The 25081-nt window shown below is 45.0% G+C and overlaps 2 protein-coding genes and 1 long non-coding RNA gene across 4 annotated transcripts; 1 reads left to right on the top strand and 2 right to left on the bottom strand.

Moving 5' to 3' along the window:
- Nucleotides 1-581: 581 nt before the first annotated feature.
- On the bottom strand, nucleotides 582-9195 carry LOC109640327 (natural resistance-associated macrophage protein 2-like). Of its 2 annotated transcripts, XR_002203491.2 has the most exons (17): nucleotides 8821-9195; nucleotides 8012-8101; nucleotides 7104-7264; nucleotides 6734-6856; nucleotides 6364-6483; nucleotides 5516-5622; nucleotides 5343-5413; nucleotides 5187-5254; nucleotides 4763-4918; nucleotides 4507-4665; nucleotides 4330-4416; nucleotides 3935-4054; nucleotides 3625-3774; nucleotides 2817-2890; nucleotides 2570-2723; nucleotides 2003-2221; nucleotides 1196-1292 (listed from the first exon to the last, which is right to left on the bottom strand). XR_002203491.2 is itself a non-coding variant. In XM_020104244.2 (16 exons), the coding sequence occupies exons 1-16, from the start codon at nucleotides 8840-8842 to the stop codon at nucleotides 2114-2116; spliced, it is 1770 nt and encodes a 589-aa protein (XP_019959803.2). In that variant the 5' UTR covers nucleotides 8843-9195; the 3' UTR covers nucleotides 582-2113. The 2 variants fall into 2 exon arrangements, 1 of the variants encoding a protein (XP_019959803.2); XM_020104244.2 differs by having other exon boundaries at nucleotides 582-2221.
- Nucleotides 9012-13076, top strand: LOC138410614 (uncharacterized). Its single transcript, XR_011243314.1, has 2 exons — nucleotides 9012-9135; nucleotides 12357-13076. It is a non-coding gene; the product is annotated as an uncharacterized lncRNA (long non-coding RNA).
- marchf9 (membrane-associated ring finger (C3HC4) 9) lies at nucleotides 10741-21000 on the bottom strand. Its single transcript, XM_020104246.2, has 4 exons — nucleotides 20514-21000; nucleotides 14253-14408; nucleotides 12349-12541; nucleotides 10741-11754 (listed from the first exon to the last, which is right to left on the bottom strand). Exons 1-4 carry the CDS (start codon nucleotides 20853-20855, stop codon nucleotides 11420-11422), a joined length of 1026 nt encoding a protein of 341 aa, XP_019959805.1. The 5' UTR covers nucleotides 20856-21000; the 3' UTR covers nucleotides 10741-11419.
- Between the last annotated feature and the right edge of the window lie 4081 nt (nucleotides 21001-25081).

The following is a 25081-nucleotide window of genomic DNA, read 5'->3' on the forward strand; positions in this document are numbered from 1 at the left end:
ACACATTGCAACATGAGACCCGATCTTCATCAGGGTTACGTTTTTAGAGAGCGAGAGGAAAAGAAAACAAATGTGATCATTTGTGACGTGCAGCAGGTGTAATTCTCTGTTCCGCTTTATTGAGTTTGTTCAGGCTGAATCGTTTGTTTGCAGCACGATGACACAGTTAATGATTATTAACACATCTCATTAAATCAACTGTCCCACAGTCCCAACATGTCCATTTGCAGAAACAAATCAACAACTCTGTTAATCCGTGACAAGTCATCAGCTGAATATACAGTAAAAACACATGAGTGTGTTGGAGCAGCTTCATGAATCAGTCGTAAATATCTCGAGGCCCCGGGGCCAAACCAGCGTCCTTGATTCAGAAAGATTATTCAACTAGCAAAAGAAAACACTGTTCATCAAGTTATACTGCACTGTAAAAAAATCTGTGGTGTTGACAGTTTGAAATAAAAGAGCATAAAAATGACACACACACACACACACACACAAACACACACACACTGAGTCCATCCATCAGATGTTGTGGTTCTACTTCTACGTTTCACACCCAGGAACCCTCAGCTTCTACTTACAGCCTCATGCACGCTGCCATGCATCAGCCACTTCCAGTCCTGCTGATGACAAACTAGCTGCTGAAATGTGCTCACAGCATCTGCGCCTCATGTAGGGCCGGGACTGGAGGGTCTACAGTCATGTGATTTGCTGGAAGAGCCCCCCCCCACCACCACCACCTCCTCCTCCTCTCGCCTCGCAGGCCTGCCCCTGAGTGGCCTCTCCTAGGCAGTGTTTCCAGGAAAGGGGCCTACTGGACAGGCTGTGAGGCCTCGGCAGGGAGACATTGGCTCATTGAGAAAAACAAAAACAGAGAGGGGCGGTGGGAAGACTCTCCCTCAGCTCTTACATAACTCTGCCTCCATGACAGGGAGGGGAGGGAGAGAAAAATAAAAGTTCCCCGCCACAATGCAAAGAAAAACCCGTCCGTCCACTTCACCTCACCACGCAGAGGCTGAGGCTCTTCAGGACTGGAATTCGAGCGGAACTGGAACCAGCGGTGCTCATTTGCAGTTGCACAATCGCTGCGACTGCTCAGACAAACCAGCAGCTGAACGTACAGTCAGAACATCACAGACGAGTCCCGTCACTGCAGATACTTCTACAATACAACAACACGTGATGTAACACACCATGGTATTTAAAATGTGTTGTACAGTTCCAGTGGTTGAGGCTGGAGCTGAGGATTCTCTGCTGTGGCCTCCGCTGCCTCCCTGTGACCAAAAGAGAAACTACACACACACACACACACACACACACACACACACACAGTATCTGCAGGGCTTCAAAAACACTGAGTTCTATTTCCTCACAAATCCCGTAATGAGGTAAAGTTCTACGCTTGTAAAATAAAGTCAGGAGATTTCTCTTCGTGCAGAGCTTCAGTCCGTCAGCATCAGATCCAGTAAACGTTCAGTAACAAATCATTTGAAAAGAACTAGGTCACATAAATGTAGGCGGCAGCATCGTAGTCAGTACAAGGTATTTGTACACTGGGTACTTTCTGAAGAATGTCCCTTCCTTTGTGCTGCGTGCAGCCGTTTTGTTCATCATGGTTTATCATGGTCACGTTAAATAAATAAAACGAACAAGTAAATTAGTGTTGATTTCCAATAAGAGATGAAAACCAATAATAATTGTTGTTATCGCCATGAAGTAGTAAAAAACAATGAAAACATTTAAATTCACTAGAACCTGATGTTATTGGATTGGTCCCAGATTCACTGACAGATACGCTGAGTTCATACAAATCGCTCGGAAGGTGCTCATCTTGTTTTTGGAAACACTGGATGTGGAGTTCCTAAAAAACTTCTGGTCGCCCCAAGATATTAAACCTATTGAAATGTAATTCTGTTTACTGCCTTTGTGTGACGGTAATTGATAAATAAATATCATTTGTGTTACTATTTGTAAAATCACAACAGAATTCGTACAAAATTACCGTCTGACACTTGACGAGACGTCTTTTATAAATAATTCAGCACCGTGTGGTCAAACGGTCAGGTGGTTCACAGCTGCACCTTTGTGACGAACGTCCACGCACACACGTGGTTCAGGAATCGAACTCCGGCTGCTGCTCGATCAGGATGGTCGTGTCGTTTGCTCTCCGTGTGGTCGGATCCAGAAAAGAAACTCCCAGAGCGATCAGGCACAGCCACGCCTGCAGTGCACACACACACACACACAAGGAATGATTGTCTGTCTGATAGTTTGCATGATTACACACAAAACAAACAGATGAACAAATGCAGATGAAAACATAAAACTCCTTCCCGGAGGGAAATATCAGGTAAATCAGATTTCCTGTAGTTTTATCATCGAGACAGGAGTTTTGGATTCTCAAAGATTTTTGAAAAACAGGAGATTATAGAAACCAAGTGATTTGGTGTAAACCTCAGTCGAGGTGAGATCGTTAACTGCCTGACAAGTTGAAGATTAAGTCGCTCCAGGTTCTAGTTCAACAAGTTTCCGGTTCGCCGCTCAATCCTCTCGGCCCAGAGTCACCTACCAAGTATCCCACAAATGTCAGGTATGCCACAGAGAGCAGCGCTGCCAGCACGTAGAGCCACACGCTGTCCAGAGTCGTCACGTAGACCACAACGAAGTACATGTTGATGGAGCAGACGAGCAGGATCACCGCCCCCCCGCCGATCTTGTACACGCTGCAGAGAGAAGAAGGCCCGAGTTTAAAAAGAGAAGGAGTAAAAAAAAAAAAAAACGAGTGGAGGATTATTTCACTCTGGGGTGAAACTCACAGTCCGTTGGCAAACTCGTTCATGAGAGAAGGCAGACTGGTGAACGTGAGGATGGGAATGAGGGCGAACGGCAACTGTGACAGAGGAGAAGAGAGGAAAATGAAATATTACATTAAGTACTGAGGTAGTGTTCTTCAGTCCAGTTTTGAAGTATTTGTACTTTTGATTTTCTGCAACCTCATTTAAACTCCATGACATTTATTTGACAACTTGAGTTACTTCTTAAATTCAAATGAATAATAGAAGTAGAATTACTGTCCTGTCTCTCTCTCTGTCTGTCTGTCTCTCTTTTTATGTCTCTCTCTCTCTGTCTCTCAAACATATTGTGGTTCAGAAAAATCCCTTCAGCGATTTTTGGGAACGGTTGAAGCTACTGAACAGAGCGTTTATTTGACGAATGTTCATTTGCTTTTGATTTCATGAGGAGCCGTGTTTCTTCTTATCACTGAAGTTAACGGAGTAGAAAGAACGCTGTGAAGCTCTGAAGCTTAACAGAAGAACCAGTAGAACCCTCCCTGGTGTTTTAAGTGTTTTGTTCTGTTACACGTCTTTTTAATTAGTTCCATTATACTTTATTTTCTCTTTATGTACTGATGCTTCTCCCTTCCCTGCAATACAAACACTCACTGTCTCATTCCATCTGTAAATTCAGATATTTTACTGCTGTTCCGACGATTCTGTGGAAAAACATTATCAACATCTGCACATCAGCCGTAAAGTACTTTCACTGCTCAATCGATTTCAGTTTGCAAGACAATTACATCCTGTCTACCCTGTGCCTGTCTGACTGCATACTTATGTTGTGTACCTGCATGCTCTGCAGCACGTTGAGGAAGTCGTTCATGCCCGTGAGCTGATGCACGTCCTGGAAGATGGCCACCAGCAGGGTGGGCGTGATGGCGATGGAGCGGGTCAACAACACCCGAGCGAAACGAGACCAGCGCAGGTTCAAGAAACCCTGAGGGCAGGAAAACACATCAGTCGACGACCTGCACATCGCTCAGATTTCACACGGGAGGTTTTAATGGACAGCTACATAAACAGGCTCAAATTCAATAACATTTCCACTGTGTGTGTGTGTGTGTGTGTGTGTGTGTGTGTGTGTGTGTGTGACTAACCTCCATAACAAACTGTCCAGAGTACGTTCCAGTCATGGTGGAGCTCTGACCAGCTGCGAGGATCCCCACGGCCCAGATGTAGAGCGCCACTGGGCCAAAGAAACAGCCCAGCACCACTCCCTGACACACACACACACACACACACACACACACACACACACACACGAGCACGATAAATAGAATCAAGTTATGAAAACGAACTCAGCAGAGTTACACACACACACACCAGAAGACAAGCCCAGTCTCGCGGGGCTTCAGTAAAACCAACAGACGGACATGAGAAAAGATCAAAAATTGAATTTAAAGCTGCTTAAATCAACATTTAACACTAGAAGGTCCAAGATCTCGGCCAATAAAAACACGAACCTTCTGAGGGAAACATGAAAAACACTCACTCCTTTAAAGATGTCCACCTCCAGAGTTTGATTGTCCAGCGGGAACAGATGTGAATGTGGACTTCCTGAATGATTGCAGACGTTGTACTGGGAGAAAAAGAAAAACACAGCTCAAGCCCAGTAGCCCACCCCGAAACAAAATCACACCAATATGAAACTCCACAGAGCGACACTCACCACCTCCATGTTTGTGCGATCGTAGAACGCCTCGGCGAAAACCGCCACCACGAAGACGTTAATGAGGAAAGAGACAAAGAGGGCGACGGTCGACTCGATGAAGAAGTACTTGTTGGCCTCTCTGACATCCTTCTTGTTCGACCGATCCACTTCTCGAGACTGAAAGAACACGTGTGACGACGAGATGATGACACTGAGACGACACATGAATGAAATGACGTGACGCTGACGAGATCATCCGGCGGGTTCACGGCACCTTGACGAGAGCGGAGTGGAGGTAGATGTTGTGAGGCATGATGACGGCTCCCACGATGCCGACGGCCTGAGTCATCTGGACGGGCCCGCAGCCCTGGCAGTACGGCACGAACATCCCCGTCAGCAGCTGACCCTGGTCCGGAAGCACTGTCACATACTGAGGAGGAGGAGGAGGAGGAGGAGGAGGAGGAAGAGGAAGTGCATCAACTTCAGGAACCAACGCAGATATTTACCAAAGTGGTGGAAGGATGTGAACAGAGTCAGGGAGGATCCAGTTGAATGTAGGTGTGGATCTGGATCAGGGACGGATCCAGGATCGTCTTTCTTTAACATTCTGATGTTTATATAAAATAATTTAAGTTGGGTCTCGGCGGAGGTGAGATCTTTACTGAGAGACATTCTGGTGTCACGTTAAATGTTCGTACCTCGTATCCAAACGTGACGGCCATGACCGTGATGAGTAAACCAAAGAAGGCTTCCAGCTTCCTCAGACCTGCAGAGAAGAAAACGCGTTTCACTTTAACTCGACATCGATCCATGTGACGTTTGTGACGACGCGACAGAAAACGACCACGACGCACCGTACTTGTCCAAGAAGAGGAAGACGAAGGTGTCGACGATGGTGATGAGCACGCCGCCCCACAGGGGAATCCTACGTGTCAGAACACAGAGAGACACACAACATGTTGAACTTGTTAAAGCTCCCGCGTGGCCCAGCGGTCAACACGTCGATGTTTGAGTCTGTTCACTGAACCTGCCGCTGGAGAGAAGGTTGAAGGCGATGGCACAGCCGATGACTTCCTGCATGTCCGAGCCGATGATGGCCAGCTCCACCATCAACCACAGGATGACACGCGGCACCTGGACAGACGACAGTTCAGCAGTTTCAAACATTTCACACATTTAAAAACTTCTCTTTGATTGTTTTTGCTGTTCATAAACTTCAGGAGGAGAAAGAAACATTTTGCTTTTATAGTTTCTACCAAAACTTTTCGTATTGCGTAAAAACTTAATTTAGATGCTTGATTTTTGATTGATTTGATTATTGTGTCATGTATTAAACAGATCGAATCAACTTCCAAGAGAACGTTAAGAAATCAGAAAACCAGATGCTCGAGGAAAATAGATCAAAATGGAGAATCGGAGGCCGAAATCCAAAATGGCGACATAAATAACAGGAAGTACTTCAACGCTTTAGAAACAACAAACTGTAAACATGTAAATCTAACAGCTGCTGCTTTCTGGATAAATTAAACTTTATTTAATATAAACATCCTTCACTCATGATAATAATACAACTACTTGAACACAACCTCTACAAACAACAAACAGAGAAAACGTCACTAGGATTATTTCCTATTCAAATTCTTTCAACGGATCCCTTTCACCTAAATCTTTCACACCGGACCTTTAAATAATCCAGGATTTGCAGCTTCTGTAAGAACAGAGCAGGTCGTGCAATGAGAACGTTTCGGTGAAGCAGGATTTCTGTTTAAAGCTCCCGCTGATCGTTTTCTCTGATAGAAACCCTGACCTCTCGTCAGCAGGCTCCTGTAGACGCTTCACCAGCTTGCTCACACATCGGACATTTCCCAGACTCACCTTGTGGTACTGGCGGTTGCAGACTTCAGCCAGGTGCATCCCCGTGACCACGCCCAGGCGCGCCGCCAACCTCTGCAGCAGCAGGCCGATGATGGTGGCGCCCAGCAGCACCCAGAGGAGCTGAGGACAGAGCAGGTTCATGGACCGGGACGGACAAGACATTTCAATCTTCTAAAGTGACGTTAAATAATCCCTCAGTTTGTAGAGTCACGCTGTTTTTTGGCCCAGTGTCATAAAAGTGAAGCCATTTGTGTGGTTCCTTGTTGTTCCTCCTCCCCGCCTGAGGGTGGTGCTGTTCACCTGTCCTCTGTCGTCTCACAGTGTCCGGTAGAATAGATTTGTTGTATTGCAACATATTCCGCAGCCTCACCTTGAAGCCAGCTTTAGCACCGGACTGCAGGTCGGACTCGATGTTCCCTGGGTCCAGGTACGCGATGCTCATCAGAAAGCCCGGCCCGGTGAAGGCCCACAGCTTCCGCAGGCTGAAGCTCGTCTGCAGGAGAGGATGTCAAATTCTGTATTATTATATATTTATTTATTATATTTATCTAGGTATATTTAAATGCCAGTACTAATGTGGTACTTTAACTTGAATATGTTTTTTGTCTATTTATTTCTTCTTTTACTTTAATAAAATGTGACAACTGAGTACTCCACCATTAAATAACAGTAATTAATATTATTATCTCAGTGTCTCTTCACAAAGTCCACTCTCAGTACACATCCCTCCGTTCTGTCACCTCACTGTCGTTGTCGGGAACAGGGACCTTCTGGTCGAAGTACGTGGTAGAAACAGGGTCATTGTTCTGCCTCTGGAGGAAGAGGTACGGAGCGGAGCCTCGGTGAGTGTGTGTTGTCTGGATCACACTCACACACTCTCTCTCTGCCGACACATCTGGAGCTGAAACGTGACGCGAACACTGGTGAAACTGTGAAACATCCCCCACAAATATGCACGATGTAGAAAAACACACACACAAGCACTTTTCATCCATGTTGACCTAAAAGTTAATCATCAAACTTTTAACACCTACAACCGTCGACCTGCAGCGGCTGAGGACGTTTATGGGAAACTGCCTCAAGCAGCTGGTTAATGGACCTGGAGGTGAAACTGTCACCAGAAATAAAAACACACTTTCTACAATTTAAGCATTTTCATTTGTTTTTTTTAAGACTTCACCAACTGTCGACAGTTTCACCTCTGGAGAGTCGACGTTTCTTAATCTTTCTCGATCTTGTATGAAGAAAGTTTTGAACCAGGGATATAGGAAAGTTGAAAAAGGGATTCAGGCTCTGGTCCTCATGCACATCTGTACATCTAACCCTAACAGCTGCTGGGAGTCCTCAGCAGAGTTCAACATATCCAGGATCTGTTTTCTTTATCCGGCTTCACTGAACCTGACATCGTCCTGATGACCTGAGCTATGAAGCTGGTTATCAACTGTTAACTCTGGCTTTTCTTATCCAGCTACGAGCTTCAACTGCAGAGAAGTCTCTGAGTCGTACAGAGCCTGGACTCTGGACTGAACTTATAGAATATAGAGCGGAGATATAAACACAGATAAACTCCTCGTATAATGAGTGTAAGAGAAATGGAGCCTGACTCAGCGCTGGGTGGATTTGTCACACGGGATGACGGCAGACTCACCGGGTGCTGCGGTGCGTCCGGCCTCCTGATAGTCGGGCAAACTGGGCGGCAGAGAGGAGATGTGGATGCTCTCAGGTGTGGGATCTCTCACTGGAAGCAAACAGCTCATTAAACTGGATTATTGAAAAACAGCCGTCACTGAGGTGATCATCAGGATCTGAGTGTCTCAGTCATCAGGAGGACCCAGTGAACATCTATCTGTCTATCTATCTATCTATTTATCTATCTATCTGTCTATCTATCTATCTATCTGTATAACTATCTATCTATCTATCTATCTATCTATCTTTTTATCTGTCTATCTGTCTATCTATCTATCTATCCATTTATCTATCTATCTATCCATGTGTCTATCTATCTATCTATCTATCTATCTATCTATCTATCTATCTATCTAACTGTCTATCTATCTATCTATCTATATATCTATCTATCATGTACACATTATTTATATTAAACTTCCAGAGTTACAAAGTTAAATATTAACAATTCAAACAAAAGAAAGATCAGTTTTGATTTAAAAAAAAGAAAGAATATCAGTCAAATCTTTTGATAAAAAGAAAAGTTAAAGAGCAGAAAACCAGAGGACCGAACGATGATAAGTCTCAGAGCTGTGACGTGTGTTTAACATTACAGCAGCTTATATGACAGGAAACGGTGGAAAACAACAATCACACGATCACAGTGAAACTCTGTCACAGAATAAATCTTTGATGGAGTCAAACAACAAAATGTAACGAGAAGATCAAAGTACAGAGATATGAAGAAAAAACAGATGTATCACTAGTTTTCAGTGAGAGGAGACTCACCTGAGCGCAGGAAGGACAACATCTTCTTCTTCTTCTTCCTCACCTGTCTGTCCCTCTGTCTGTCCCTCTGTCTCTGTGTCTCCTCCTCACTCAGCAGAAGACAAACACACCACTGTTTCACCTGATTCCGGTAAAACGTCTCATGCTTCTCTTCCTCCTCCTCCTCCCTCTCTTCTTCCTCCTCCTCTTCCTCCTCCTCCTCCTCGTTTCCTTGTTGTGTCCAGAGGAATGAGAGGAGGGAGCAGGTTGGACATTGTTCCCTGAGAGGAGAAGGAGTAGAAGGAGGTGTGTACGCACCTGGGACTCACCGGACAGGTAGGTCAGGAGGAGGAGGAGGAGGAGGAGGAGGAGGAGGAGGACAAAAGACAAAGTCACAGTCTCAGATGTTTCTCCGGTTTCGACCATGTGACCAAGTCTGAGCTGATCCAGGCTAGTTTGTAAACTATCAAAATAAAACACACCTGCTCATTATTATCTTATCATTAAAATATATATACACTTATATATATATATATATATAAGTGTGTATATATTTATATATTTATATATATATATATATATATATATATATATAAAAAATCAAATAACACAATTTCATGTTCTACATAAAGTTTTTTGGCTTTCAAAATAAAAGCATCAGTGAAGACCATGGTTTGTTTCCGGCTCCAACTTTCAAAATAAAACCTCTGTAGTTTCTGGTTTGCATCAGGGGCATTTGTGCATTTAAATAATAGAAACTGTATTTATTTATTTGTTTGCACTATTATTATAATAGAGGAATAAATAAATAATTCACTGACAAGTTGATCTGTGTGAAAGGTGCTGATGTGTTTGGATAAATATTATTATTATTATAAATAAATCTCATGATGTGAATGGTGTTCACAGACTCAACACTCCTCTGGATGGAAAACAAACAGTCACTTCCTGCTGCAGGAGCTGTGGCGCCCCCTAGCTGCAGAGGAAACGTGTGTTTTGTGTTTCTGTCCAACAAAGAGATGAAATGGTTTCACACTGAGCAACATGAACAACCACTAGGGGGCGTCAAAGCCTGAGTTTGTGCCTCACTGATAAACACAAACCACCTGAGCGTCTCATCCTCTGAGCCTTCGGTAGCAGCGGTTGATCCTCATGTAAATGTTCTTTACTTAAGTAGAATTAATTTCACGGTACTTAAACTTTCAATACTCCAAGTGTTTTTAAAAGCGAGTACTTTTATTCAAGCAGAAGTGACTAAACCCTACAAATTGTTGTTTGTGATGATATAAAAGCTTCAAGTCATCACATCGGAGAAGCTGCAACCAGAGGACTCGAGGTTCAGTCGCTTCGAATCACCGGAATAATTGAATGACAATCAAATTGGTTGCTGGTTAATTATCTGTGGATCCATGAATCCATGAATTAACTTGATGTGTTGCAGCTTTAATCTGATCAGGTGACGTGTGGAGGTCATTCACCTCCAGGGAGAGCTTCAGTCAGTAAACACGTGAACAATAAAATAAACGGTTCGATCAGTTTTATTGTCCTCACTCTGACACAGTCAAACCTCACATGCTCTGAGTCACAGGAAAGAAAAGAGACCGAGTGAGACCGATTAGTACGAGATCGTCCGATCCCCGTTTTTAATCCAATGGTTTTTCTGAATCAGCACACGGCAGCAAACAATCTGTATCTGAGCCGAAAGAGCTTGAACACACGCTGCCGTTCGTCACGTCGACAAAAAGTTGGTGCAACGAAATCAGACGTTTTTTCAAAGTGTTTATTTTGGCAAGCACCATTCGAAGTAGAGCAAATCTGTCATGTGCTTCTGTTATGTGATGAAGAATAAAATTATATACCCATGCAAAATTCCCTGTGAAATGTACATACGCATCTTTATTGCAGAAAGTTTAAGTGTCACTGAAATCTCACTGATTTCTCTTTTTTATTTTGTGTGTTTTTATATATTTTTTTTTCATTTTTCAACTTGTAATGACTTATTGTTCCGTTGTGTCCTCGGTGTCGCCCTCGTGTTGGTTGGTTGGTTTCAGTTTTCGGTCTATTCACCAGCATTGATTAGCTCGTAGAAATTTTTAAGATCATTACACATAGTCGCCTGGAAATGTATGTCGGTATGAAGTTTCACGATTTCCTCTAAAATCATACATCCGTACAAAAATCAAAGCGAGTAAAAAAACACAAAAAGAAAAAAAAAAAAAAAGAGTAAGTACAAATCAAAGCAAGAGGATCATAAAGAAAAAGAAAAATGTCTCTGTGCATCCTGATATTGAAACTGGAAAAATCCTCGCATCATCTCGGATTCGCTTATAAAGCCTGTTTACTCTTTTGTCCGTCCTCACAAATGTCGTTTGATGTCTTTTAAAGCGTTTTCGTCCTTATTTTCATCAGTTCTTTAATTATTGAAAAGGAGCATCTGGCTTCCTTTTGTTGTACGAAACAAGAGGAGAAATCCTCCGGTGTGTGTTGTCTGTTGATGCTCCGGGCATCGCTCGGCTCCTCTCAGGAACCTGTCGCCTACATGAGTCTGTATTATTCAACATAAGGTCCGTCAGTGCCCCCCCCCCCCCCGAGACGAGGTCTGTCCCTCTGCACGTGCGCCTCATACGGTGGTGACCCTCATCACCACCTCTCGGTTGGCGGCGGCACTGATCCGCGGGTCGTTGGGCCTCAGCTGGCTCAGGATGTGCAAGATGGTGTAGCCACAGTGGTGGTTCAGAATAGTTCTTAGCCTCCTGCTCTGTCGCCCGCCGCCGCTGCTGCTGGCCAGGCCGTGAGGGTTCCCGCGAGAGCCGCGGGCCCCCGCCTTACTGCTGGAGCTCAGCGGGTCGCCCAAGTCCTTGGATTTCTCATAGTTCAGAACTTTCCACTGCTGATTAACGGCCTGCCATCGTTTGAAGATTCGATACACCGATGATCCCTCGTGGATGATGAGGCCTGGGCAGGGAAAGAAAGAGGAAACAGGGTGAAGGACGGCCCATGTATTCCCACCGCCTTCCATCAAATACTGTTCTAAAACAGGCCGGGAGCCGCAGCCATCGTAGGTAGCGGCTCTCCAATCTCGCCTGTGGACGAGAATACACAGTTGGCAATAATCACAGAGCACAAGTCTGACGCCATCTGTTCCCTGTGTTGTTTTACACAGGCGACTCACGGCCACTCATGAACAGTCGACCAGGTTACTGCTGAAAACACAGTCTCCTGCTCTCGGAGGTATCATCAGCGTTTGGCCGACGTATGCACCATCTGCTAATTTAGTTTTTTAAAACAGTGCTTGACCTTAACCGGCACAATGTTAACTGAATACATGCATTTGTCACCATGTTTGTTTGTCCTTGCATAATGCAGCTAATGTTTATTAATATTTTTGTTGATGCAAAGCACATCCTGTTTTCTTTGCTACTCCTCTTGTTGCATAATGCATCTCTCCACGCTGCCACACCTCATCCTTTCACTGTGTGAAGTTCTCATCCACTGCTCCTTTCAGGCTTTTTAGAACACCGCTGCCGGAGGTTTCACGTTTTCCTTTACCTATGCAGACGATGTCCATGAAGCCGTACATGCCGTAGCAGATCTGGAAGAGCAGGTCCTGGCGCTGCCACTTGGCCGAGGGGCTGAGGGAGGACCAGATGAGCCAGGAGATGCTGGCGATGAGGAACAGGGAACCCAGGATGATGGCGGCTATCTGCACCTTCTCGATCACTGTCAGAGAAATGGCCTGCCACTGGAAAAACAAGAGCAAACGTGTTGATCGGTGGAAGAAGAGCTCAGACGTCCTGAGTCCAATTTTCATTTTGGTTCTTTCTGCTCGTTCATCTCTGTCTTTATTGGTTTTTAAACTGTCCTCACCAAAGACACGAACGCGTCCTTGTCAATTTAACAAAGTAAGAAGCTGCACGAAACACAAAATAAAGGAAAAAACGACAGAGTTGCTTTGAAATATGTCAAATCTTCAGGTCAGAAGAGAAATACTGTTACATCACGTATGCACAGAAAGAATCTGATGTCAAGGACTTCCCCCACCCCCGCCTGTGGATTGAACTGATGAAGGTGGACGGGGATGAAACGGAGGAAGAGGACGAACCACAATCAAAGAGTGCTCGGCACAAGGCCACGTGTGTTTGAGTCCACTGTGCAGTTTCATTGGATGAAAACATGTATGAGCGTCCCTGAGGGCCGGATGAGTCACCAAACATTTGAAACCATTAAACGGGAAGAAAGAAAATAATCTGGATGTAAAATAAAATACTATGATATTATTGTTTTTGACTTCTATTTGGCAAATAACAAGAAAACTATAAAACAACTCTAATAATCACTAATGCATTCCTCCCTACAGGCTCCTTATGAACCCACATTTAAATTCACTAGATCTGGATTTTTATTTGGAGCTGCACCAAATTACACAGACTCATAAATATCGGTCCTGTAATCATGTCAAGATCCATGAATTATTCTCTGAGAAATCAAAGAAATGTTGTAAAATGTTCCATCTCAGCATGTTGAAGAAAGAGGAAGAATTAATGGCTTCTTCCCCGACTCGTGTCGCATCCTTGTACCAAGTTTCATCGTAATCCGTTCTGTCGTTTTTGCGTAATCCTGCAAACTAACTAGAAAAACATAACCTCCTCCGTGGCATTAGAGGCGGGATTAAAACTGAGAAAATGTATATTTCATTTCACGGGGCATTTAAAAAATATAAATACTCCTTCTGCTATTTTTATTTTACTTTACAAGAAGGTTGTTCATCACTTTATTTAGCAGGATTACACAGAACTCCGAGGGCAGATCCAGGAAGGTTTTGTCTTTTTTCAAACGTGTTTGTGGATTTCTTACAGAACTGTAATATAACCATGTGAAAAGATTCTTAGATCTGCCCCTAAAAACTTAATTGGTTTCACCCCTCCACAAAAAAATTCACAGAAACTGGGGGAGTCACTTCTTCGTAATCCTGCTGACGAACAAACGTACAAAACAAAACCTCCTCTGCTGCTGATCTGGATAAAAACCTGGATCTGGTGAATTCACTCGTGGTTTCGTGTTGGAGGAACGAACTCGACTGAGTGACGTTATAATTGTTGTTGTTGTTTATGTGTCACTGTGGTTTATTTTATATCAGGAGCCGTAAAGGGGCCAATTACATAAAAATATCCTTGATCAGTCAGGGGAACATTTAAGTCCTTTCTTATTTACTGTTAACTCTGTGGGTCCTTGAATATATTGAGAAAATTGCTCCTTGTTCAAGCAAATTGTGTTTTTCAAAGACATTTATTGTTATTAAGTGATCGGTTCCCCCCCCCCCCCCCCCGGCCCTGGATCCCCCCCGGCCCTGGATCCCCCCCGGCCCTGGATCCCCCCCGGCCCTGGATACCCCCCCCGGCCCTGGTTCCCCCCTTGGCCCCGGCCCTGGTGTTTGTCCACCAGCTTCACGTTACCTGCAGAGGGTTCTTGGTGCTGATGGCCAGGACCTGGTACTTGAAGTAGCAGAGCTCACAGCTCCAGGAGCCTCTCTCGCTGATCCAGCGGATGAGGCAGGGCTGGTGGGTGCAGCGCACCGAGCCGTCACAGCGACAGGGGCTCAACAGCTCGCCCTGCAGGACACGAGGGAACGAAACAGGGAAATATTTATTCAAATATTGTAAATGTGCTCTGATCTGATCTCTGAGAGCGACGCAATCATTTAGTGAGATGTGAATCCCAAATGTGTGTTTGTCCTCGAAGACGCTTTCAATTCATGGTCAAGAATCTTTGTGCGAAGGGAGCTTATGAAAATATTTGTAACGTGAAGGAGAGCTGAGTCTCATGTTTCACTTCCCCCCCCGAAAAAACAGAACCCTTCGTGGGGTTGTTAATATTTTTCTAAAACCTCAACACAGGAAGAGTTCAACGTTTTGGGATTATTCACTTCATCAGTCTTCTCTTAGAAAGAAAGAAAATAATTTAATTTAACCAAAAAGGTTGAACTGTTCCTTTAATCATGAATAAATAAAGAGGTAGCCTACAGCATAAAGAATTTAACAAGATGTGCCCTGATTTAAACTTTTAAGATTTGACTCAACGTCTTTTCATCTCAACACAAAAATGCACCTTAGGAGTGAAATTGGAAATTTATCCTAAATATATTTACACAGAAATTATTCTGAGATTATACGACGACGTAGAAATGAGAGAAGACGTCAGACGATGTGTTCGACCACCAAGAGACACGGAAGAAAACAAATGAGAGTCTTTCACCAGTTGTCACTTAGATTACCAAACTGATTAGAATTCAGGGGTCAAAGGTCAAAGGTGAGTCTCAAAGACAGAGCAGTGGTTGGAGACGTGAACCTCAGGGAGCTGGTGTTCACACTGTCCCTGAGAGACGGACGACTGTTGTCTCTTCAGCACCACGACTTCACCTGAAGCCTGTTGGCGTGTTCCCCACATTAAGGATGACCACATTCGGGCTGTCACCGCCATTCAACGTCAAACCTCCACCCAGTCACACGGTCACTCCTCTGATGGCACGCTACGCACCCACATCCTCATTTCACATCTCATCTCATCTTATCTTATCTTATCTTATCTTATCTTATTGTGCTGCTGAGAAGGATCCGTGGGGGCCTTTGTATCTCAGGGACGAGAGGAAGCATTTCTCATCTGCATTTGAAGGAGCCTTGGAAACAAGACTCGTTGTGCGACTGTGGCCTTCGAGCGCAGCCTCCGAAGGATGCAGCTAAAGTGGCTAAACACAGCGTCGGTGCAGCTGATGACTGTAAACACAATTCACTGATGGAAAATCATTTCAGATGTTCTTCTTTGTATTGACTAAAAAAAAAAACAAGTTGTGGTGTCGCCGATGTCCGTGAACAAATTTCCAAACTGATGAAATCCTCGACTCAGAAATGTGAATCACGTTTACAGGAACTTTCCAGGGAATTGAACCGACTCAGGCGTCGGCGCCAATGAGCCGCGTTGACGCAAATAACGCTTCTTTTTTTTTTTTTGGGTGTGTGTCCATCTGCACCACGTCGTTCCCCCATCTGGCTCGTTTGACCTTCCCACTTATAATAAAGGACTTCAAGTGTCCCAGCGCATAAAAGACTGTGTTTGGCAGATGAGCCACATGCCACTCATAAACTTTAAAATAACTCGCCTGCTGACATTATACAGACAACGCAGAGAAGGTCAGAGGGACATGAGCCGCCAAATAAAAACTATATGAAAGAAAACATTTCTGAAATGTCAAACTGTCGTAGAGGTGTGTGTGTGTGTGTGTGTGTGTGTGTGTGTGTGTGTGTGTGTGTGTGTGTGTGTGTGTGTGTAAACAAAGAAAAAGCTGTGATTATAAATTGAGACCATCATCTCGCACCGACGTAAATTTACGCCTCTTCCAAAAAGCCCAAAGGGATTTTCTCTGCACATGCATCCAATTAACACTATTAAGTCATACGTACACGCAGCGGCTCGTGTTATTCGCCTGCACGCTTCTTCAAAGCGTCTCCAAAATGAGGTTTGAGATTCACAGTCTGAGACGTTTGATGTTCAGAAATACTGATCATCCTGCTCGAGATCACAGGCCGGTGAATTCAGCTTTGGGAAACTGAAGCGAACGTGCGAAGGTTGTTTTTGATTCATCTCGATGAATCTAAACGACTGAAAACACAAACGCTCTCAGGTGACGACTTTGTACTGAATCTGCAAAACAACCTCGGAGGTGAACACGCCCCCTTGTTTTGAGTTTAATGCAAGAAAAACATTTAGCAGATAATTACAAAACTATCACAGATAAAAATGATGATAACAAGCTGTTGTTTTCAGGACTTTCATTCCGACTCAATAACTGAGAGAACTTTTTTTTTTTGTTTGTTTAATCTTCTTTGTAGATTTGCAGATTGTGACTTTTTCAGAGCAAAAGCTTTCATCTAAAGTGTAAAAAAAACAACAACAGGATGTTCATGGTAAAAGAAACTGGACCACGCAGTGATACGGAGAGTGTGAGTGAATAAAGATGCATCACTCACAGAGTTAACCCACTTCCACATTTTAAATGATGAAACAGGAGATCGTCTTTGTTTTTTCTCCTTTTGACGAAACGAAACCAGCGACATCAGTCGTTCTACACGGAAGAAAGAAACTAAAAATATAGATCCAGGTTTAAAAAAAACTACAACATGAGTCGTTTCAGCTAAAGTGACATTTACGTTAAGCTGACGTGGCCCCCTAGTGGCCATTCTTTCAATGTATTGACGTGAGACATAATGAACTGCACCAAATTACTCAGACTCATAAATATCAGTCTCCTAAATATGATTTGTTTCATGAACATCCTTGAATTATTCTCACAGACAGTGAAAAAGTAATTTCTGGATCTGTCCTGACTCTGACCCAGTAAACCCCCCCACCCACACCCCCCCACAAATTTCATGTTTATCCTTTCAGTAATTTTTACTTCCAGAAAACAAACGACCAGAGACGATGAAAACACAAACCTCAAGAGCATGAAGCCTCTTTTCCACTCGACAAAAACAACAACAACAAATGTCCGCTGACTTCTATCAACATCTGGCTTTTGTCTCTAACTGTCTTTCGCTCCGGGGGTCAGACGAGCGGACAAAGGTTTTATCTGCTTCAGCTCTGATCAGCAGTGATGTGAAATACGACACCTGAGGAACATTCGCTTGTTTCTTCTTCTGCAGTGACGTAAACTACACCTCCGGGCGTTGCAGGTGAGCAGCCATGAACGTTTGTGTACTTTCAGTAATTTGGGGAAAAAAACATGCGATGGTGTCTCCACATCGTGCAAACTGCTACACCGGTAAGAGACTACGCGTTTCGTTCATTCTGCGTCCGTTTGGTGCGTAGCTTGTGCACGTCCTTAGAAATGCATGGTGACCTTTACGCTAGGTGCAATACCCACATAGCAGATTGGGGGCAGTAGCGAGTCCTGGACAGGGTCAGTGGTCATGTTACCAGACGTGACGGAGAGTTTTGAAAACACGTGTCATCGTCTAGTCTGTCCATTATCCAAATGTCTCGACATCCTTGTTTATGTTTCCTGCAAATCCAGATGAGATCACACTCAATCCCACTCCACTTATAAAAGTGCTGTTTTCTAACCACGAGCAAATTGATTTTGTGCCAAAACCAAGTAAAACCGTAACCGCTCAGTAACAGGGATTTATTTTCGATCTATTTTCTACGGTTGTCCGTCTTATTTCTGTTGACTAAAGAAAAAGAAAATGTTTCGTCAGGTAATTCAGAGGTTTTGAGTTTTTGGACACCGGAGCTCGGAGGAATATTAAAAATCACACACAAGTAGATCAGACTTTTTTGACAAGATGAATGTAGGACATCCGGAGACAAAATCAAAGACAAGAAGACACAACAAACACAACAGGCTGCTCTCCACCTCTACACACACACACACACACACACACTTCCTGCTCGGCTGCTCTGGCGTGGGTTTGTCGCTCGAGGCCACGTCACCGAGCATGAAGGTGTTAATTTGGTGTGTCACTTCTGTGACTAAGAACATGGTCTCCCTCCTCAGCTGTAACCTTTAGACTAAGATTTCCGAGGTGCTGCCGCCGCTCGACTCCAGACTGTGTGTCCCTGGAGGACAACGCTGTTGGGCACGACGAGAGGAAAAGGGCAGGCAGGGGTGATCGCCACTTCCACCGCCACCCCTCCTCACTCCAACACGCCAGAGTTTCCGTGCGAACCTAAGACTGCTGGCCGCCTCCAGCAGGCTCTCACACCGAATGCGGACATTGTGAAGCGGAATCAGTGGCCCGGCCGTTGAACCACGGCACACGCTCCGATGCCTTTGACAGACACTTAATAAGGACTCATACTCTATGCGGCCCACAGAGCAAGGTGATTATGTCTGTAGGTAATTGGCCCGCTAACAGCGACATGATCCCAGCCCCTGTTGTGACCTGCCTGAATAATGAAACAACAATAAAATGGCAAACGTGGTCCCTCCACCCGGCTCCTGAGGAGGTGTGAGGCATCTTTTCTTTGTGCCGGGCGGAGGATGGAGAGGGTGTAAGACAAACAAAGTGATACGACGGTGAGGAGCTGATGTGGCGGCGTGGTCTCGGGGTTTTCCCACAGTGCTTTGTTTGCTTGCTCTTTGTCTGACGCTGAAAGAGGCAGCTCAGAGCCATGTTGCTCGATGAGTCACCTTGCCGAAGAGTCCAAAGCCCAAAACATCAACCTTTTATTAAAGGGAGATGTTTGAGTGGGCAAGACGGCAACCTGGGTTTGATCCCCGACTGTAACATCAAATGGCCTCACGTCTAAAAGAAGAAGTGATTTACACGCTGGCTCTCCATTTTACTATGTCTCACAATGGAAACTACAAGGCAGATGTCATAAATTAGCACATGGGCTGTAATAACACTATACGCCTATCTTAGGGAAGTGACTGAATGGTAATATCCATCTGTGCTCCTGCAGGATTTACAGTGTTTCTAATTATCTCAGGCTCCAGGACTACCTGCTGAGCCAGGCGGCGCAGGTTTCTGCACATCTGGTGAGAGCCACGTTTGGCCTCAGACCAAAGAGACGCTCAACTTATTGTTTTGTTTGGGCTCCGGAAAGACCACGAACCAGAGAGAGAGAGAGAGAGAGAGAACGGAAACCAAACAAACCAAATTCAAATTGTCGCTTCTCGTCACAGTCGACAGCATCGTCTGAGCAACGATTACCGAAAAGATCAGCAGCCGATCGTCCTGTTCGGTGACACATTGATTTACATTTACAAAATGACTCAAGCACATTCACTCCCTCTCACTTTATTTGTCATCCCGCAGACCTAATTGGCTAACTTTCTTTGTTGCTATGCTGGCCGGATTTCAGATGTGTGGGAACTGCTGCCTCTCCACCGCTGATTAGCTTAGTTATGAAAACAGTGTGATTTTGGACGAGCAGATCACAGTCGTCCTCACGGGAGATTCAAAGCGCAGCATTTGCCTCTGAAGAACCAAAGGGTGTGAGGATGGTGGAGGAGATGCTGATGTAGGGACGTACAAACGAATCAGACTGTTTTGAAACGATGGTCAAAAAGCCCTGGGCCCGTAATCCTCGACTGTTTTTGAAGGAGGAAGGTGGGTGGGAGAAAGAGAGAGGGAGATGTAGGACAGGACGGTCGTAGTAGCTCCACTGAATCAGAGCCTTTGTGATTTGCTGTGTAACAAAAAACCAAAATGGCAGATAAGAGTGAAGAACAAAGTGACTGTTTAAATCCCTGAACTCAAAACTCATCTCCTCAAGAATGAATGACAGCGTTGTGTGTTTGATTTGATCCATAGTGGGTCTTTCTTTTAAATTCAAGTGTCTGTGAGTTCTTTAATTAAACGAATTACTACTATTATTATTATTATTATTATTATTATTATTATTATTATTATTATTATAATTAACAAAATGCTGCTGATGTGGAATATTTCATGCCTGGTAAAAAAAAAATGGCAGCACCACAAAGGGTCTGCATGTGCAGCACATTTTGAAATGTGAAACAAAACAAGCTGTCTGTCTCTCTCTCTCTCTCTCTCTCTCTCTCTCTCTCTCTCTCTCTCTCTCTCTCTCTCTCTCTCTGTCTGTCTGTCTCTCTGTCTCTCTGTCTGTCTGTCTGTCTGCCTGTCTTCACATCCAGGACGTGGCCTCAGCATCACTCAGGAACCATTTCTCTGCTGCATGCATGCCTCTACCTGCTCTGGGCCTTGGAAACAGATCCGGCACTGGGGGGTCCGCAGGCTGCTGGCGGTGCTGGCCAGAGACACAGCGTCCAGGCCCACTTGCAGCTTGGGCTCCTTGTCCTCGAACGCCAGGCTCCGGGGCCGCGGGTCGCTGCCGTAGTACTCCTCCTCGTCGTCCCGGGAATGGCAGTCGACGAACGGGGGCCAGCCGCAGCCGCCCATCCCCAGACCTCGCATGGTGGTGGTGGTGGTGGTGGTGGAGCGTCTCTCTGTGTCTGACTGTCTCGAATCGGATCGCATAAACACCAGGACCTTCAGTTCATTGAAAAACATGCGGATCCGATACTTGAACATGTTTGGCTACATAAACCAGACTGAAGCAAACCAGCGAAATGTTCCCGTCCCTGTTCTTATGATTAGTATTGTTATTGTTCGTGTTCTTCATACACCTGCTGGGTTCATTCTCGCGGTGGAGTCCTGTTATTCAGAGGAATCAAAAAGCTCTCGCCCCACTGGAGGCATGTGTGTCGAAGCCAATGCGGATGAAAGATTTCCCCTCTTCTTCTCTCCTCCGATGTTCATCACTTCCACAACTCAGCAAACGTTTTCCTCAGACGCATGTTCCAGAAAACATCACAACTCGCACTGGTTCTCATGTGCACGGTCCATTTTCTGCAGAAAACACCTCCGTGTGTGTGCGTGTGTGTGTGTGTGTGCGTGTGTGTGTGTGTGTGTTAAAGATGCACTATGTGGGCTTGCAGCAGAAATAGCCTCGGCTACATGTTTTGCTACCCAAAGCAGAAGACTGAGAGAGAGTGGACGAGGTGAGGAGAGAGCAGAGGATGGGATGTAAAACACAACGACACGCCATCCACACAGTCACATCTGGAGCTCTTGTCAAGAATCATAATCCAGATGTGTGGAGGAGGAAACGGGAGTTTGACCATAAAATGTCTCCTTTATTCTTCTTATTGTTCTTCTTCTTATTGTCCCTCTGTGTGCGGATCATCCCCCCCCAAGCGTCAGATCATGGTCCCGTTTTCCTCTCTACTCCATCTCCTCTGTGCGAAGCCTCCACCGACAATCCCCGACCATCCGAACCGTCGACGGCGACAACAACACAATCCCCGCTCGTGTGCATGTTTCTCCGGGAGCTCAGCTGCGAACGCGGCGACGCAGAAGCACCACAGAGCCCCGAGATTCCCGTCGTCGCTCGATGTCCATCAGCATTTCGAAGCAAAAAAAAAAAAAATATTATTTTTTTAAATGAAGAAAACGGGGATGAATCGTCAGGAAGGTGGAGGAGCCGCGATTTTTCCGATCAGACAAAAAGAAGCTGCATGAAGACGCATCCGAGGGTAATTACCCAGCAGTAATGACATTGATTATTGGATCAGATAGATGGTGGTGATGATGCCGCTGCTTTTCCTCCTCGAAATGGTCGGCTTGGAGATTGAACCAACGCAGCAGCCACTTCCGGAATAGAGAGAGAGAAAGAGGAGGAGGAGGAGGAGGAGGAGGAGGAGAAGAAGAAGAAGAAGAAGAAGCAAACAAACCCGGACAGTCACCCGGTAAACAAGCCGCTGTTTCTCCTCCACTCATCCACCCTTCTTCCCCCCGGTGGACGGTGAGAGTCTCCCCGGGATCCAGCCGCTGGTCCCCGCTGCTGATCCAGCTGCTGCTGCAGGAGAAGCTCCGGTGGTCTGTCACCGAGCAGCGCCGCTGTCCGTGGTGCTGATCCCCGCTGCTGACGCGAGGGCTGCGGCCACATGCACGAGGAGCGCGCCAAGTATGAACCGGACCTGAGTGTGTGTGTGTGTGTGTGAGTGTGTGTGTGTGTCAGGTTGAGGTCAGAGTCAATCTCCAGGAAATGAATGTAAGTCAATGAGGAGTCCTCTACAATGATGGAGACATGACTGTCTCCAGTATAAACTGTGACCTCAAGGGTTCAGGTTCAATCAGCATTAAAGGGATAGTTCACAAAAATTTTCATTTTTGGGTGAACTGTCCCTTTAAGGAGAGTGTAAGGTTAGGTTTAGGTCAAAGTTTGGGTTAGTTATATTTCTGGTTAAGGTATGAATGGGTCATGGTTAATGTTGGGGGATGAGGTTTTGGTTAATGAATGGAAGTTAACTCAAAGTCTTAATAATGACGGTTTAAACCTGTGTGTTCCTGTTAATGAGGTTAGGTTATGTTTATGTTTATGTTCAGGTTTAGGTTCAGGTTTAGGTTTAGGTTTATGTTTATGTTCATGTTCATGTTCATGTTTATGTTTATGTTCATGTTCATGTTCAGGTTCAGGTTTAGGTTTAGGTTTAGGTTTATGTTTATGTTTATGTTTAGGTTAGAGCCAGGCAAGAAGTAAGAACGGTTGATGTTAGAGTCTCCAGGAAATCAATGTAAGTCAAGAGTTAGGTTTAAGTTAAGTTAAGGTTAGGTATTCAGTTGCGATGATAAGGGTTAGGGGGCGATAGCGAGTACATAATGCCAATGAGTTATGCTTTTCTACTTTTCTTAAGTAGTATTATTAAATATACTACGTCTACCTCTGATATTGAATCAGTTCTTGGCGTCGGCAGAGATTTAAGAGTTTAGTTATCGAGAGGGAGAGTCCAGCTCACTGCATCCTTCGTCTTCTTCTCATTACTCAAGCGACCGAGCTGACATCGCTCCAGAGAGGCAGCACATCGAAAATGTTCTGCACAGAAACTTCACTGAGGCTTCGACACCAACGTCCCCGTTTCAGGTCTGCAGCTGGAAACGATGCCGCAGAGGAGGAAAGTGTCTCGGTGCCGTTTATCAGGAGGGAGAGACAAGGTAATTAGGGAAACATCACAGGCCCGGGTCCAGAGGTCACTTTAATCTGCAGTTTATAGAGATGAAGCCGTCTTACAGCTCCTCTGTCTCACGCGCTCTGGCTTTCTCACGCTATGCATTCTCCTCCATAGCAACACGTCTCACAAAATCCCCCGCCACACTGATCTTGATTGATTTTTCACCCTCTGCTTGTTACAGATATGGATTTGTTTTAAGCACAACCGTTGATTTGAGATGCAACGCCACACCCCGGCTATCATGCCATTGTTCTCCAACACATATGTATGTGTGGAGCTACACTCCATCGCTGGCAGTGATTAAGTGGGGGATCAGGAGAGTCGTCCAATTGTTACCTTCCCCCAAGGAGGTTGTGTTTTCACCCCCGTCCGTTTGTCGGTTGGTTTGTGTGTTTGTTCACAAGGAAGAAGACACAAAAAAGACTGAATGGATCATCGTGTAACTGGGTAGAAGTGCGTGGGTGTAGGTCAGAGACGAACACAGCAAACTGTGGTGCAGATCCAGAAATGTCTTTGACATTGAAAGATAAGTCAAGTCGACTTTGATTGTCATTCCACCGAATACAAAGTGTACGGCTGAAGAAAATATTGTGTCTCTCAGGCCAGAGAGCAAAAGAACAGTGCATCACAACATAAAATAAAAAGAGGACAGAGCTATGAGGCGGTGGGCTTGTGTAATGAAGAAATACTTAATAGATTAAGATAAGATACGACGACTTGCTAAGATTGTTGCAAAACGATATGAAGAGAAATAGATACGATACGATATGATAGGATATGCTATGATAAGATAGGATATGCTATGAGAAGAGATAAGATAAGTTGAGATGAGATGAGATGAAACTGGACAGAAAGGAGTCGTGTGAGTTGAACCTGGTTTTTAACGCAGTCCAGAGAAGTGTGGTTCTACTGGGAGCAGAGCTGGAGCTCCTCCTGTCCTTCAGACACTCGGGGTGCGGATCACTGGAGGAGCTGCCCTGTGTGAAGGTGTCCTGCAGGGGGAGGGACGGCTTGTCCATCAGAGAAGACAGCTTCGCCATCCTTCTCCTCCTGTCCCACCTCCTCCTCTGGGTCAAGGGGACGTCCCAGGACCGAGCTCCTAATCTGTCCAGCCTCTTCCTGTCAGCAGCTCAGATGCTGCCGCTGTTTAAGTCAAATATAATAAATACTACTCAGGGGTTGAAGAGTATTTGTTTTTATATGTATGTTATTTTTACTGAATAATTCATGGGTCTTGGAAAATAAATCTGGACTGATGTCTACGGGTTTTGTGTGATTTCGTGCAGCTTGACTGAATTGAAGTGACTGATCTGAGCTCTACAGTTTGTTTGAGACCTTCGAGTCCAGCAGCAGCAGCAGGTTCAGCTTGTTCACATTGTTCCTGTGACGATAACTGAGGTGGAAACAGAAGCTCACTCAGTTCTCTGAGCGTGTGAGATCACATGCAGGTTGTGCATTGTGTGGGAGGGCTATCTTCTGATGATGCCATGTGGGGGGAGGGTTGGTGATAAATGCTAATAAGCCGATCATTCTGAAATAGTCCGAGCGTACGATGGCATCTGACTCCAGAGGACAGAAGCTGCTGCTTGATTCTCACATTCAGCAGAGGAAGAGTATTCATGTTCAATGTGCTGGAAACTTGAATTCCTCATCTTTTCTTCCAACTCCGGCTCAGAACAACTATTCTACGTCCTCACACGTTCACTGGGGTTTGAACTAAATTAACTCTGGTTGTAATAAACTAGA

Source organism: Paralichthys olivaceus, chromosome 6 (assembly GCF_024713975.1).
Source record: "Paralichthys olivaceus isolate ysfri-2021 chromosome 6, ASM2471397v2, whole genome shotgun sequence".
Lineage (NCBI taxonomy): Eukaryota > Metazoa > Chordata > Actinopteri > Pleuronectiformes > Paralichthyidae > Paralichthys > Paralichthys olivaceus.

Coding starts and splice junctions, on each gene's coding strand:
- LOC109640327 (XM_020104244.2), bottom strand. CDS start 8,842: ATGTTGTCCTTCCTGCGCTCAG. Junction 8,102..8,820: donor GTTGTCCTTCCTGCGCTCAG/GTGAGTCTCCTC, acceptor GTTTGCTTCCAG/TGAGAGATCCCACACCTGAG. Junction 5,255..5,342: donor CCTCTTCTTGGACAAGTACG/GTGCGTCGTGGT, acceptor TCTTCTCTGCAG/GTCTGAGGAAGCTGGAAGCC.
- marchf9 (XM_020104246.2), bottom strand. CDS start 20,855: ATGTTCAAGTATCGGATCCGCATGTTTTTCAATGAACTGAAGGTCCTG. Junction 14,409..20,513: donor GTTTCCAAGGCCCAGAGCAG/GTAGAGGCATGC, acceptor CGTGTCCTGCAG/GGCGAGCTGTTGAGCCCCTG. Junction 11,755..12,348: donor CATGGACATCGTCTGCATAG/GTAAAGGAAAAC, acceptor TTCCCTGCCCAG/GCCTCATCATCCACGAGGGA.